Here is a 16000-nt window from a genome sequence, read left to right as displayed (position 1 = left end):
AAATCAGTAGCATTGACAAAATCCAGTAGAACTTATCTTCTTGTAATTACTGAACAAATTGATCAGGCCTATATGTTATATCAGCTTATTTTTTTGTTTTAGTTAAAAGTCAATACAAAAGCAAGAACATATTTATATGAAACATGATTAAAATTTTAATGAACATAAATAACAGCTATAATATATATCAATACGTTTTCTTGCACGGCCATCGTAAAATGAAATACATTAATTTATTTATTTATGAATACAATATCTGTTCAGATATGTTATCCACAATGGATGTCAGGCATTGGTCTACAATATCTTAGCTGCAGTTTTGTACTTATTAATATTTGGTACAGTTGTATTTAATATTTAGCTTTGTACATATTCCTGAACTCTTTCAGATGTTCTTGATGATTCCTCCTCAGATTATATTGTGGTCTTAAAATGTTAATGACAGAACAATTACCGTATTTCCCCATGTATAAGTTGCACCTTTTTTCCAAAAATTTGGGGTCTAAAAACTGGGTATGTCTTATACAGTGGCAGCGGGGGATCCAGGGGGGAGGGGTACAGTGGCAGCGGTATTAACATTTTGACTGGATCCAGGAAGGGGCGATAGGAGGTCTGTTCCGCTGAGAAGTGTGCTGAGATTGCAGGGGCTTGCTGCCGGCGGCTGCACACTATGTGCAGGTCCAGTCGGCAGAGACAGGCAGGGAGAGTGTGCTGACCGGCTGCTCTCTGATTGTGACAATCAGAGCAGCCGGCCAGCAGACTCTCCATGCCTGTCTCTGCCGAACGGACCTGCACATAGTGTGCAGTCGCCGCCAGCAAGCCCCTGCAATCTTGGCACGCTCAGCACACTTTTTGACAGCCAATATATTTTTAATAAATTTCGGGGCCAACATTGCAGAATTAGTGGCACTATATAAATAAATGGTGATGATAATTGGTTATTGAATTTAACTCCCCCACACACCTGGGTGAAAACCAAATGGCCCATATACTTTAGCAACCTCAAGCTTTGTTTAACATAGCTGCACTTAGTCCTGTGTTATGAATCATTTTTAAAGATTTTTTTCAACAGATGTGTACTATATCTTTCCTGGCATGTTTTTGTTAACACACAAAAAGAAAATATTGGAGTGGTTGAAGTGGGCTGGTACACGGTGATATCCCAAACCGCTACTTCTCCCAATTTTGCGATGGGGCCCTGGCATGTTCCACTCTTATTTACAACATGAGTTATAAATTGCGATTCCTTGTTTAATCACCATAATACATTGATAATCTATGGATAGTAAACTTATGCGCAGGGCACTCTACCCAGTCTTGTTTTATTACTGTGCGTGTTCCAAATTGTACTGAATGTACAAAAGTGCTGAAGAAAATGTTGGTACTATATAAAGAAATCTTAATAATAAAAAATGGAGATACCTGGTGTAGTTGGTGCCATTCCTTTGAAAGATATTAGTGATAATATTAATATCTGATATACAGTATGCATACTAAAGATCTTGTTGAATGCACAAAAGTACATGTGCATATTCCTAGCACTATATTAAGAGTACTGCATGGCTGCTGATAAGTGTTATCTACTAAGTGCAGGGCATAGTACGGAAGGGAGAGAAGAAAAATAGGCCTTATAGGGCAGGGAAGTGAAAGTGACAGAGCCAGCAACCAAACCAAGAGGCATCCAAGACTGACTTCATAAATGAACACTTATATTATTCTATAGGAGGTACTTAGAGGCCCCCCCTCCATGGAATGGTGATGCTTCTATACAAGGGGCAGTCACTGTTCTCCAGCTACAGTCCATGACATCCCATAAATAATATGTCTGGTTCCTCTTTCCACATTGCATTCCAATAGCTCTGACTCAACTATCCATCTAGCTCTAACCAAAGGTCCTGTATTGCTTTGAGACCAGAGATTATTACTCGTATGCCCCAACAAGGTGCTTTAAATATTTCTCTCTGCATTGCTCGGCAAAACTAACTTACAGACGAAGAGGTGTGGGTTACACATAATACAAAATGTGGTAACAACTGTAGCTGTTGGTGGGGATACATGTTCAAAGATACAGGTACAGTGCTAGTTCCTGGGTCTAGGCAGTTGGTGATTACAGGCACTGTGCTGTTTCCTGGCTCCAGTCTATTATCGATTACAGGCATTGTACTAGTTCCTGCTTCCAGGTCGTTAATGATTGCAGATACAGTGCTAGTTCCTGGCTCCAGGCATTTGACGAGTTCAGGCAGTGTTCTAGTTCCTGAAATCAGGCATTTGGTAATTAAGCACTAGCTCCTTGCCCCAATATTACAGGTCCATTGCTAGTTCCTGGCTCTGGGCAGTTGGTGATTACAGACAGTGTGCTAGTTTCTGGCTCCAGGTAGTTGATGAATAAAGGTACGCTAGGTCATGCCTCAGGCCGTTTGATAATTACAGGCACAGGCCTCGTTCACGACTCCAGCCAGGTGAGGATCACGGGTAAAGCACTAGTTTCTGGCTATGGCCAGTACTTCATAGCTGAAGGGAAAGTGGTGAAAACATGACCTAGTAATACCGCTTTCATACTGCCGCCCCAGCAATATCCCGGGTATATGAACCTGGGATATTGTCGGGGGACAGAGGCTCCCACTGCGAGAAATTTCTGGGTAGACCCTGTTCATACTGAACACGGGTCTGCCTGGGTCTCCATGGCAACATCACAAGAGGAGCTCTGATTGGCTCCTCTTGTGATGTTTTTTTTTAACTTTATAATTGTGTTTGTCAACCTGGGTCCCACCATTCATAGTCCAGGCGACCTAGGAATTACCCCACCAAAAGTCCCAGGTGTAATTTCCAGGTCATCAGAATTACACCCGACACCATTCATACTGCGCCATGACCCAGGTCGCCTGGGCAAAAACCCGGGTTTTTGGCGCAATATGAATGTGGTATAAGAGTACTTTGCCCTAAATGACATTATTATTTTCAGTTTTGTCATGGGTGCCTCCTGATTTTCATTTTCTCTTTTTGTCATTTGCCACGTTACATTTATGTTACACCTGTATTATACATACACATATAGTATATATGAAGGTGGTCCTGTTTGTCTACAAACTATATTGTACATTAACTATACAGTTGAAAAGGACAAGTATGCAGAATAGGGGGAGAATGCCATGGTCTCCCTCCCATTGACTTGGCTTCAATTATCACATATGCACAAGTGACAAAATATAGTTACATTTCCTGATCTGAGATTTTTTTTTATATACTTATAAATTATTCCCATTGTTCCGATCTGATGTATTTGTACTTTTCTTGGGAAGAATAGCCAATTAGATTTTGGAGAACAAAATAAATTCCTGAAAACAACCTTGGTGAAAAATGTAATTAAAATATGTATTTTGCATTTCTCCTTATGCAGTGTACTTAAAATTATATATTCATTGTAAAATATTAAATAAAACCCTATATGCCCCATAAAATACAACACAATATGAAATAGAACATTGTACCTGTATAATGTCATATTGCTAAACACCGGTCTCGTGTATTCATAAATTGTTGTAAAAATCACTTATTTTTGTTTCCTTTCAAGGGGTCTGTTGAAGTACTGTGAGCTGCCCTGCTCCTGTAACTTTAGGATAATGTCCTATGTCCTCCACAAAAGGTCCAAATCTGGAACACTTCTGCCATAAATGGGAGAACAGGCTGCTGAAGGCGACATGGATCTCACCTGGCAAGAGATCTTGTCCATCACTGAACTACAAGTGCGTAGAATTCTGTTTATAATGTTCACTGTGTGTGAAACTCTCACCTTGTCTTTCATACCATGTCCAAGCTTTCCTACAATCTTTCAGACACTTCAACTTTTGATTCTCCTTATTCACTTGCTCCACATAGTGAGATATACACATAACAGCACTGCTTTATAATTACTACAGGTGGCAGTAATTATGGCTGATACAGGTCTTGTCTCCTTTTAAAGAGACCATCATCAAAACTGAAATGTTTAAACATAACCTTCTAAAAAGGAACAGTGGAGATGTTTCCCATAGCAACTAATCAGGTTCTAGCAATCAGTTATCTGGAAGTGGTGCCCATAGCAACTAGTCAGATTATAGAAATCAGTTATCTAATACATTCTAGAAAACGATGGCTAGAATCTGATTGGTTGCTATGGGCAATACCTCCACTTTCACATTTTGATTTGATAAATTTACCCCCTTCCCCCCCATGATCTCAAAAAAGTAGCTGATGTTCACAAAATTAAGACTGATTCAGTGGAGGCGTTTAGCAAGTAACCAAGGACCAGTTAACCTAGATCAAATAGTTTAGGTCCATTTTGAAGTCATAGTTCCCCCACTCTTACAAAGACACCTTTACATTAGTATAGTACAGCAAATCCAGAATTACGTTTATCCTTGTTTTGTGTTCCTCAGGGACTGGATGTGCACCCAGATTCTACATATAATATTGAGTATGGATGTCAGGCACCTATGCTGCCCTTACCTGGATGTAGTTTTGGCAATTTCCCAAGAGATATAATACCAAATGCAAACAGCAATATTCCAAACTATGATCGTCCATATATAGACACAATTTCTTCTCAAGCTCATCATCCATCAACCCTACCCTTGGTTTCTGGATATGGACCAACCTCATACACAGGAATGTTAATCTCATCAAGTATCTCTCAGATGGGTGCAATAAACCACTATCCCTCAAAGTTTATACCTACGAGTGGAATGAGTGCACCAACAGACCAGGTAATTATGCCTGAAGCCCATCCTCTACTCCAGTCCTGTAAAAGTCAAGATGATTTTGAATCAGATTCTGGATTGTCTCTGAACTTTAGTGATGGAGAATCAATGGAAATAGAGAATATAGACACACGCCGGCTGCGGTCAGAATATATGGAAATAATTTCACCACGTGCCTACCAACATTCACCAAATATCACACAGCCTATTATGGAACACATCTGTGAGACTCAAACATACATTGCATCTCTCACTCAAGAACTTGTCTGCGGTAGAGATGAGCGAAGGGCAGCTGCCATGCAAATCCCTTTCCCTACAGACCGAATTGTTAATCTGCCTGTGGAAGATTTTAATGAACTTTTGTCTTGCTACACATTAACTGAATCACAGATGGCTTTGGTCAGGGACATTCGTAGACGTGGAAAAAATAAAGTAGCTGCTCAGAATTGTCGCAAGCGCAAGATGGAGAACATTGCCATCTTGGAAAGGGAAATAGGGCAGCTCCAGACAGAACGTGAAGGACTACAAAGGGAACGAGAGGAGGTGGAAAGAATAATGGGAGATCTAAAAAGCAACTTAAAAGTGCTGCAGCAAGAAGTTTATACCATTTTAAGAAATCAGGACAGTCACCTTGATCCAGAAGACCTTTTATACAAACAGGCACTAGATGGTAATCCTTCCTTCTCTGCAAATTAGATTTTAATTTTATATTTTTACTTAATTTTCAATACATCAAAAGGGGTGGATGCAAATATACTACTTTCATTTCCATATACACCTGTCTTTAGTGCACACTGACGTAAAGATACAGTAACCTCATTTTATTTACCAGGTATTTGTCTAATGCAAATATTAGGTGTACATCAGTTACCATATTGCAGGAAATACCTGCCATATCTTTGCCCCCATCAACCCCTTACTTTCAATCAAAGGTGATGTGTGTGATGAAGTTGAAGGTGCAGAATGTGCAGCTTTCTCTATGACAAAGCAGGCAAAGGGAAGGCAGTCACAAATATCCAAGTTTACTCATAACCTGTACATATGTAACAAAACTGTATATGCAAAGAAAATGTTGTTCAGAGTGGATTAAACCATAAATTTGTATGTGAAGATAATACCCTAACAGAAAAACTTATTGGCTTAATATAATGCACATAAATCATAGCTGAAGATGATACTAGGTCTTCAGTCATTAACTAATGCAACCGGAGCATGTAAATATTGTACCATTGAAATTCTAAAGCGAAGTGTATTGTAACCAATAACCCACCTTATTATCAGTATAAACTTGGAGCATATTCAAGTTATATAATGTGCATTATAATTTGAGTCAAGTCTGTTTGGTAATCGTGTTGTCTTTGAAGCATACTCCCAGCCACTTGCTACAATTTTCTGCTCCTCCCACTTATTTTCCTATTGCAATGAGAAACAGTATATATTAAAATGATCATAAGTAATTTAGCACAGGTATCAGGCAATTAGATAAATTGCAGTGGTATGATTAGCACACTTGTATTGTGCCAAAGGCAAGGGGTCTTACAGATATGTCCTACTTATTTTGTAGTGTTAACTATCCCCCAAGAGTAGCATTTCATTTCCACCCCGTTACATGGTTTTTGGGGCTCCAGTCAAGTATTAAACTACTCATGACTATTGTGCAGATCCCACAGACCTTAATGGAAAGGCAAATATAAAAATCCGTTATAACATTATGTGTGTGCCTTCACCCTTATTTCATGAAATAGTTATGCTATGAAAGAGGTTATTGCTCCCACACACTGGGGGCTAGATTTACTAAGCTGCGGGTTTGAAAAAAAAAAAAATATATGGGGATGTTGCCTATAGCAACCAGATTCTAGCTTTCATTTATTTAGTACCTTCTACAAAATGACAGCTAGAATCTGATTGGTTGCTATAGGCAACATCCCCACTTTTTCAAACCCGCAGCTTAGTAAATCTAGCCCTGGGTCTTTTTCTATCAGAGTGGATGTGACAAGAAAGCCAGCATGTATGCAAAAACTGACATCAAATGCAATCTTTGTACATGTTCCCAAAACTATTCAGGTTCATAAAGCCCTGGCTGAAAATATGGGGGGGGGGGGGTTAAGCAAATCAGAAGCCACATCCAAGAGAATGCACAACTCCCAATACTATTGGTTCAGAATAGTATAGTGAAACCAGGTCATGCCAAATGTGGGTTCTAGGACCCACTTGAGCTCCAGGTCAAAGCTTTAAAAAAACAAACAAAAAACCCAAATCTGGCCAGTGGTTTCCAAACTTTTGCAGTTCGCGGCACCCTTAGAGTATCCATAATTGTTTCAAGAGCAGTCCTGTTTTAGGAGTAGTTGGGTCAAAAACACGTAAGTATTTAGGTCAGTTGTATGCAAAAATACACAAATCCAATGAAAAATAATAATAATTTTATATTTTATATTTTTTTTCCAATTTCTGTCAAAGAATTATTGACAGCTAACTCACACTGACCTCCATCTCCACATACGCTGCCCCCTCTCACATTGTCACAGCCAGCAGGGAGGGAAACCCCAAAAACTTGCCAATCTGGGCGGAGCCTGGGACCCAGCATCCTCCTCTCCCCTGCAACTTCTCACTAAATGTCGGGCGTGCTGCGGGAGAGGAGGATGCTGGGTCCCAGGCACCACGCAGATTGGCAAGTTTTTGCCCTCTGGCTGGACGCGGCACCCGTGACAGCGCCACAGTGCACACTTTGGGAACCACTGCAATAGGCAATAGCTTCCTCACCTATAGGTGGCTAAATGGAGAAACTGCACTGTCGCACCCTTCCATGAGTTGCATAGAGAGGTTTTACCCAGTCGTGGTTCAGATGTTCATTCCTTCCTATTTGGGGACATCAGAACACTACCAATAACAGACAAAATTCCAGCCAACCAGAAGAAAGTTGAGTGGAATTAAGACAGACAATCTACAAGTTTGTTGCAGCTTAGAGTAAGCTGGTCAGGATAGAGATCCCTCTGCCGTAGATAGTATAATACCCCCTTATTTAGAAGGGTAGTTAGAAAATATATAGGCTGTTCCCTAAATAGTATATTCATGTATACTATAGTGACAAAAATAAAATAGAATATTGTGTCTGGGGCACTCCTTGAGCTTGAAATATACGTTTTACAGCATTCAGATCATCATCCCCAATTAGAGGCAGAAGAATCAATATGTTCATGTTTGGTAGCCAACATAAAAATAAAGTCACCATGTAAACAGCAAAATAATCTCAAATGAGTTCAGATACCTGGAGTATACTACACCACAAGCTAATTTGTCCAGACCTGAAGCATCATATGTAGATCAATATGGATGTTCAAAAACCAATGTATATTTATGGCTTTGAAAGTGTTTTTACACTTGTAACCTTGGCATATAAAGCAAGATACTTGTAACGTCTCATGCTAGTAATATACTAAGAGTGAATGTACTCTCCATTCAAAAGAATTGCTTAATTCAAGTGTATCTGGTTCTATTATTGTACAAATTAAGTCATCAGAATTCTATTACATGGAAATGTAATCAATAAAAAAATAATCAATGCTTAAAATGGTTAACTGTTGTATACCAGTTTAATGATAGAGCTACCACTACATAGATTGCGTTTTGATGACATATTGTTGATATTGAATACCAATTGCACTCCAAGCCATAGCAAGACATGTTAAGAGAATGTAGTTATGACATTTAGAGATGTCTAATAGCAGTGCAAAGAGGACTAAAAGATAGTGGACCTTAGCTTAAATTTATTGGTACTATAAACAGATTGTTGTATGACTTGTATGTGAGCTTAGGGATTAGCACTTCTGCCTTACAGCACTGGGGGTGCTCCGGTTTCCTCCCACACTCCAAAAACATACTGGTAGGTTAACTGGCTGCTAACTAAGCGACAAGTGTACGTGTACACGGGAATTTAGACTGTAAGCCCCAATGGGACAGGGACTGATGTGAGAGTTCTCTGTACAGCCCTGCAGAATCAGTGGCGCTATATAAATAGTGATTACTTGAATTTACTAATTCTTAGCATTCAGACACCATATCTTTGTGCAATGGATCGCGTTACACATCTGTAATACAGGAAAGCAGCATTCACCCCCTTGGGTCGTATTCAAGTGACGGCGGGATCGCCAAAAATCCTGTGCTCCAAAAATATTACCGGTAATATTGCGCGAGAAAAATGTTTACTGTATTAATATTTTTCTCGCACAATATTACTGGTCATATTTTTGGAGCGCGGGATTTTTGCCAATCCCGCCGTCAATTGAATACGCCCCACTGAGCACCTCAAAACACACAAGCTGAAATACATCAGATTATGTCTGTGTTAAACATACAAACGTCAGGCCTGCACTCAGTTTAAGTGTTTACTATTAAAAGTTATGTATATGTCTACAGCATATATAGTGAACTGTTTGTACCCAGACTTCAGAAAATGTAGAGCATAGAGACTGAATCTGTGGATACTTGAACATATTTTGATTACTAAGTACAAGCCTATTGTTATTTCTAGACTATACATGTACATTGTCAGCTTGAATATTGAAAGTCTTGTGTATAGAGCTCAGCACAGAGAGTATAAACTTAACAGCATTCAGATTATACAAATATTTTTACAGCCCTACTCAAGGAGTGCCCATCACACACACACACACACACACACACACACACACAGTATTCTCTTTTGTCATTACAGATGAACACTAAAGTGTCAAAGCCTTCTGCAATTCCAGAGAAATTCCTACATTGTCCCTTCTCTAGAACACCCCACCATGTAGAATTTTAAAGACTTTCACTGTAGTGGGTTGGTGGGGAATAAGCTACAGTAAGCCTTAAATCAATCATGAGACAAGGTTATAAAAATAAGATTTAATAAAAATTTTACAAAAAGCTGTGGCCCTTGGGAGGCAGTCACAATACGTCAGGTCATCTGCAAATAAAAAAAATTATATAGTTTATTGGTAAGGAACAACTAAGAACAGAAACACCATACAAAAAATAAAAATTTGCACGTGAAATAGAGGAGTCAAGGAGCCAGAACACCTTGCTGAAAAGATGGGAGGATAATGTCTTATGGTAATGGGGTTGGGTTAAATGTGTTGTATAATACTTGGGTTAACTAAAGTGGCACTGTATGTATACACTAATCACTATATACAGTATGGTGGATTCATTGTTAAATTTGCAGCCAACTACTTATTAGATGGCAAAGACAGGAAACGGATAGAAATAAGTATTCCAGCAGAATGTTACCTTATGCACAGTGACGTAGGACACGTAGGACATCCACGCCAGGTATTCCAGTCTGAAGCATGTTGAACAGCTTAGTTCTCACCACCTGTGTAAGAGGGTATAGAGTCAACTTTCTATTTGGCGATTAGTTTCCACAAAAGCCATTTCAGTTCAAATGTACATTTCATTACTTTAAAGAGGATTTTTTTTTTTAATTCTTAAGGAAGCTACATCAACATGTGATGGTGTCTCAGGCAGCCCCAATGACAGTCTGCCATGATGTAGGTTCCATAGAAACTTGTTCCCAGATTTAGCGATTGACCCAAAAGGTATATTCTTTAGTGATATAGGCAAGATTGACATAATGTTTAGGGCAGCAATGAAGTTTCATGCCCCATCATCATGTAATGTTTACATTATCAGGTATACACGTTGACGTAAAAGCCATAGTTCGCATTTATGCAGAACACCTAGGGTAGTGTCAATTCTGTATAAGACAGCACGAGCCATCCACCATCGACATGCTATGCATGGAGGCATATCCCAAGACAAACTGCAATGTTTGAGAGGAAACAATTGGTCAGTTAGCCTTTACAGGTTATAACAGCTGGTACAAGCTTTAAGGAATAATTCCTACTAAATACTTCATTTGAAAATTCTTTATTGTGCACTGGAACATGGCACAAGACAAAAAAAACCCCTGTCCTACAAAAATAAAAGTACTACTTGCAGGACTTCTTGATATGAGCTGATCATGTAAGCTACCTAAACAGATGTCAAGCTATGCTGTTACAGTAACATTATTTACATAAATATGTGTTTAAAGGATACCTTTATGCGCTACTACATATCCTAGGTAAGCTGTCAAGGCCACAAGAGCCAGCATAGTAAGAGACGCCACAAAATTCATGACATAGTAAAAGTCTGTTCTTACCTACAAGCAAGGTAACAAAACTGCCCCTCCTGGCTCGTACTGCATGCTAGGCTTAACATGAAGACCTTGTACTCTGGTCTGCCTCCTTCCGATGGGCTGATGAATCCCTTTATCTTGCTAGTTGTGAATAGTGTGAGCTTAACTGATTTACTGGATGATCAGCTATTCTCAGATGTAGAAAGACTGGTCTGAGCTGGAGAGTACATCTTCCTTGCTAGCAGTCTCGAGAGCTTTAAGCTATTTTGTCTCAGTTCCTGACTGTCTTCATCTTCAGGAGGACCCAGGCTAGCTCATCTTGTATACGATTTTACAACAGGTCTACTTTTTTCTGCTGAAGAGTTCTTTTAGGACCAAAGTGTAAAGCCACCATAAACTGATGCATATTTCACAAGAGCACAAGAGCTACATTGGCAGCTTTAACATAGTAGTTTATAACCCCCAGGTTTTAAAAGTGTTAAACCCACAAAAACCAAACTATAAATCTGTTATTCACCAAGGAGCTATTAGTTCAAGATCAATAAGGGGCGAGTTATCTACTAATCTTAGATCACTTGAAGTAAAGGTCCCATAGTAAAGCAGGTTTATAAATCAAACACCCTGAACCTCAAAATAAATATATCTGCTCAAGAACTTATAATCCAGTGCAAGAACTAGAGAATGAGCAAATACTACAGATTCAAGGTAATTTGCAGTCTTGCATTATGGTATGGCAGGGCTTATATTTAGCTGAATGCAATTACAGCACTCTTGTGCCCCAGTGTTAAAATTATAACAACCCCACACCCTTCCCAAACCATGCGAGGTCTCTTCTAATATACAAACAAATCAATGCTGCCAGCAGACCTTCCCATTTGTTATTTACTTAGAAGCAGAGCATACATTGCTTTACCTATCAAAATCTGTTGTCCACCCCACTTATATCACTGGTCATAATTTATGTACTGTGAAGCCTGTTTAACCAAGCAAGGTTTCATCAAGTATCAGATACATCACAATATTTTTGCTCAAACTAGTAAAAAGGCCACAAGAGTAAACAATGGATAAGAGTGGTGGGTGTGCCTCCAGCAGCAATAGATCTTGAACACTGGTATAACCCAGTGCAAGCCAAATTATTGCAACTACTGGCTGTTACTATACACCAATTGAAACCAAATTTAACATAAAATAACCATGTCACACCACCTTTGTATTTTAACCACCATTGGAACCCTCCCAAAAAAGTGAAGCCATTTTGAAAGAGCCCCCTTCAAAAGAATATAATATGATACACGGGTAAAAAAAAAATGAAAAGGGACACATTTATTGAAGAGTCATGATGAAGTCTTTACAGTTCTTGAACAGCACAAAAAAAAAAAAAATATATAAAAATGTTCTATACAATAAAACCCAATTCTAGGAATGCTTCGACCCCACAATACATAAACTTAAAGTCTTCATAATTAATCACGAATAGTCCTGTGTTTTTCCTCACACGTAAAATGATTTGCTAACATTTCTTCATGTAGCAGCTATGCCCTGCCACAACTGCGCTTGGCTGAATTCAACTTGAGTAGTAACCTGTCGCTTGCCTGGCTCTCCTCTCCTGCTAAGCATTGCTTCCTGTTGAATAACATGGAATAGTATGTTAATCTACATATACTCAATCAGCTGAAATGTAATGGCAGTTACCTATCCTGCACATAACTTTCTAGTAGAACCAAAGATGAAAAGGATTGCTGCTAAAAAAAAAAAATAAAAGTTGTTTGTATTTTTTTTTTTTTAAGCCACCAAAAACATACCTGAAGTTTAAAATCTCCTGCCACTTCCATAATTGCTAGTGCCACTGGACCCACCACCATAGCCACCTAGAGTAAACAAAGCAGATTTAGACGATACATCAAAACAGATGTCAAGTAATATGAATAAAACTGCTTTCCACTGGAGGTATTTCCCACTATGCCAATAGGATGTAAAAGAAATCATAAACGAGCCACCTTGTGCCAGGTCTGTAAAACTTTGGCTACTAATGGTAACACCTTTGCGTAATCTCAATCACCTAGATTTGATCTGTTCAACTTTGCTTAAAGAAAATGAAAAGGAAGACACTTCAAATTTAACAGAAAATCCTTACCACTTCCACCATAAGGCCCAGAACTCCTTCCACTGTAGTTTCCACCGCCACCTCCACCTCCTCCTCCTCCCTTCATTGGTCCGAAGCTGGAGGATGACTGGCTATTGTAGCTGCCAAAGTCGTTGTAGTTGCCACTGCCGCCCCCACTGCCACCAAAGTTTCCTAAGATAGAAAAAACAAACATTTTACAAGTCTTAAACTCAGAAGGCTTATTGATGATGCCAAGAAGATAATCATATTACTTACCATTTCCACCACCAAATCCGCTGCCTCCACCCACTGCTCCTCCTCCATTGTTGTAACCATCATAGCCACCTCCAGCTCCACCATAACCACCACCTTGGCCTCCTCCGTAACTTTGTCCACCACCATATCCCCGATTACCACCAGTGTATGGTGGGTTGTTTCCATAACCGCCTTCATTGCTGAAGCCATTATTATTGTTATTATAACCTTCACCCCCATATCCACCACGTCCACCAAATCCACCTGGAGACAGAAGATAAAAAGTTTAGCTTTTGTAACAGGGATTTTAGCTTTTGTAACAGGGAGAGAACACACACCAACCACTACTTACCACCTCCACCTCCTCCCCTGCTGCCACCAAAGTTTCCTCCTCGTCCACCATAATTGTCATTTCCACTAAAACCACCACGGCCACCAAAGTTTCCAGAGCCACCACGTCCTACAGAAAGTATATTGTTATATTTACATACCAAAGATGCACATGTTGTGAGTCATGTAAGTTTAAATAGATATTAAAATCATATGGATTAGTAGTTACAGGGAGTCTCACCTCTTTGGTTGGCAGACGCTGTTGCCATTTCTTGCTTGGAGAGTGCCTTCCTTACTTCACAATTGTGATCATTAACAGTGTGGTACTTTTGGACTGTAAAAGGTTTAATAAAGCGTTAAAACACAGGCCATGGTTACACACAACCTGAAATTCAGACTAAATAATCTAGTAATGTTGCACTTACTGACAATCTTGTCAACTGAATCATGGTCTTCAAACGTAACAAAAGCAAAGCCTCTTTTCTTGCCATTTGCCCGGTCAGTCATTATCTCTACCACTTCTATCTTGCCATACTGTTCAAAATAGTCTCTTAAATGGTGTTCTTCTGTGTCCTCTTTTATTCCACCAACAAATATCTTTTTAACTGTGAGATGTGCTCCTGGTCTTTGAGAATCCTAAACAAAACAGTAAGGGTGTCATCCAAATTCTGCCCTGAAATAATTACTTGTGTGTGGGTTTCTTCTAGCTATCTCAGGCTCCTCCCACACACCATACTGGTAAGTCAACAGCCTGCTGACTAAAATAAACCATTGTGTACATGCACGCTTATGTTAGAAAATTTAAACTACACGCCAATGGAACATGGACTGTACTACATAATATGGGGGGGGGGGGGCTAAATAAACAGTAAATAGTAGATACTCACTTCTCTGGAAACAGCCCTTTTAGGTTCTACCACACGTCCATCCACCCGATGTGGACGAGCATTCATTGCAGCATCAACTTCCTCTGCGGATGTATATGTAACAAAGCCGAAGCCACGGGAACGTTTGGAGTTTGGATCCCTCATTACCTACAAGTCAATATTTATTTACCATTAATATACACAACACACTTACAAAAAAAATAAGCACAGCTGTTTTACATGAGCATTGCTGTATATGTGGACATGTATTATCAAAGAAACCCAATAATCTATTTTACAATAATAAAAGATTGTATCATTTGCATTCAAACATAGATGCAAAATGTGTAACGTTACAAAGTACTGCAAAAAATGTTATTTGCATAAATCGGTGGGGAAAAAAAACCCACAAAAGAAAACACGTTATTTACTGTATTCACGGATCATAGCACTGATCTAGGACAGGCACAATGGATTGAAGCTTACCACGCAGTCTGTTAGTGCTCCCCATTGTTCAAAATGGCTGCGGAGACTCTCGTCTGTGGTCTCAAAGCTCAGGCCCCCGATGAAGAGCTTGCGGAGTTGCTCGGGTTCCTTGGGTGACTGGAAACAATGAGATAAATAAGATACGTGAGGTTACACGTTGTTAGACACACAGGCCCATCACCCCGGGAGCCGGCTGCGGAGGCCATGCTCCCAGACAATAGCACAATCCGCAATGATCCCGACACAGGCCACTTGTGCTCTTATACGGAGCAGATATGGTCGTTAATCGGAGGTCGATACCGCAGCACACGTGCTGATGAGAGACGGGCTTAGGGGACAAGGCCGCAACAAAATGGCGGCGGACAAAGGGCGCATGGGAAGTGCTGACTCACAGGCCTCATTCTGCGACACGGCCGAGATAGCCGGATGAGAGCGGGACTGATCCCTTACACACAGATAGACATTATCCACAAGTGCGCTACCCAGTACCCAGAGCGAACAGAACGGATTGACGGCAGAATATAAATATATAAAATGTATACAAAACTCGGTAATATGAAGAACCCAGGTTAGTCTGTAAGACTACGGCTATTACATCCCCTGATCTCATACAAACCACTCACCTCAGACTTGTGCATGATGACGATGTTATACTTTAACTCCGCAGCGCTGAAGACCGATCAGAGTCGAAACCGCCTTGATGATGACTTAAGAATGGAGACAACCACGTATTTAGTACGTAAGGGCACGCCTACAAATCTCCTCATTGGATACTATCCATTTCCGCCGCCTCTGATTGGCCAAGCTGTATGTCGAACGTTGGCTTCAGTTGGGCACTTATCTGCTAGGTACGGACCCACTCCCTTATCTCCGCCCCCAAGATACGTCAACACCCCCCTTATTACTTTTAATGCTGTTATTGGTCCAGCGGTTGTCAATTACTGGTTTAAACACGATGCTCCGCCCATTCAGCGAGATACTTCAATTAGGAATAAATTGTTTTACGCACATTGCGGATGTAGTTGAGCGTCCCTAAGATTCTGTCCTGTTACAAACGTAGTGTGAT

At 40.0% G+C, this 16000-nt stretch overlaps 2 protein-coding genes across 5 annotated transcripts; one reads left to right on the top strand and one right to left on the bottom strand.

The window, feature by feature from the left end:
• Nucleotides 1-3458: 3458 nt before the first annotated feature.
• On the top strand, nucleotides 3459-9621 carry NFE2 (nuclear factor, erythroid 2). 2 transcript variants are annotated; one of them, XM_075199229.1, is made up of 3 exons: nucleotides 3459-3743; nucleotides 4416-5406; nucleotides 9448-9621. In XM_075199229.1, exons 1-3 carry the CDS (start codon nucleotides 3672-3674, stop codon nucleotides 9456-9458), a joined length of 1074 nt encoding a protein of 357 aa, XP_075055330.1. In that variant the 5' UTR covers nucleotides 3459-3671; the 3' UTR covers nucleotides 9459-9621. The 2 variants fall into 2 exon arrangements, with proteins under 2 accessions (XP_075055330.1, XP_075055329.1); XM_075199228.1 differs by lacking the exon at nucleotides 9448-9621 and having other exon boundaries at nucleotides 4416-6542.
• HNRNPA1 (heterogeneous nuclear ribonucleoprotein A1) lies at nucleotides 9606-15662 on the bottom strand. Of its 3 annotated transcripts, XR_012688614.1 has the most exons (11): nucleotides 15558-15662; nucleotides 14935-15051; nucleotides 14470-14616; nucleotides 14008-14218; nucleotides 13824-13916; nucleotides 13605-13712; nucleotides 13274-13516; nucleotides 13028-13189; nucleotides 12696-12761; nucleotides 10005-10089; nucleotides 9606-9681 (listed from the first exon to the last, which is right to left on the bottom strand). XR_012688614.1 is itself a non-coding variant. In XM_075199226.1 (10 exons), the coding sequence occupies exons 1-9, from the start codon at nucleotides 15570-15572 to the stop codon at nucleotides 12703-12705; spliced, it is 1155 nt and encodes a 384-aa protein (XP_075055327.1). In that variant the 5' UTR covers nucleotides 15573-15662; the 3' UTR covers nucleotides 12191-12516; nucleotides 12696-12702. The 3 variants fall into 3 exon arrangements, 2 of the variants coding, with proteins under 2 accessions (XP_075055327.1, XP_075055328.1); XM_075199226.1 differs by lacking the exons at nucleotides 9606-9681; nucleotides 10005-10089 and adding an exon at nucleotides 12191-12516; XM_075199227.1 differs by lacking the exons at nucleotides 9606-9681; nucleotides 10005-10089; nucleotides 12696-12761 and adding an exon at nucleotides 12191-12516.
• Nucleotides 15663-16000: the final 338 nt, after the last annotated feature.

The sequence above is a fragment of the Mixophyes fleayi genome, chromosome 2, assembly GCF_038048845.1.
Source record: "Mixophyes fleayi isolate aMixFle1 chromosome 2, aMixFle1.hap1, whole genome shotgun sequence".
In the NCBI taxonomy this organism is placed as follows: Eukaryota; Metazoa; Chordata; class Amphibia; order Anura; family Limnodynastidae; genus Mixophyes; species Mixophyes fleayi.
Note: the sequence above shows the minus strand (reverse complement) of the source record. Positions and strands in the feature narration are given on the sequence as shown.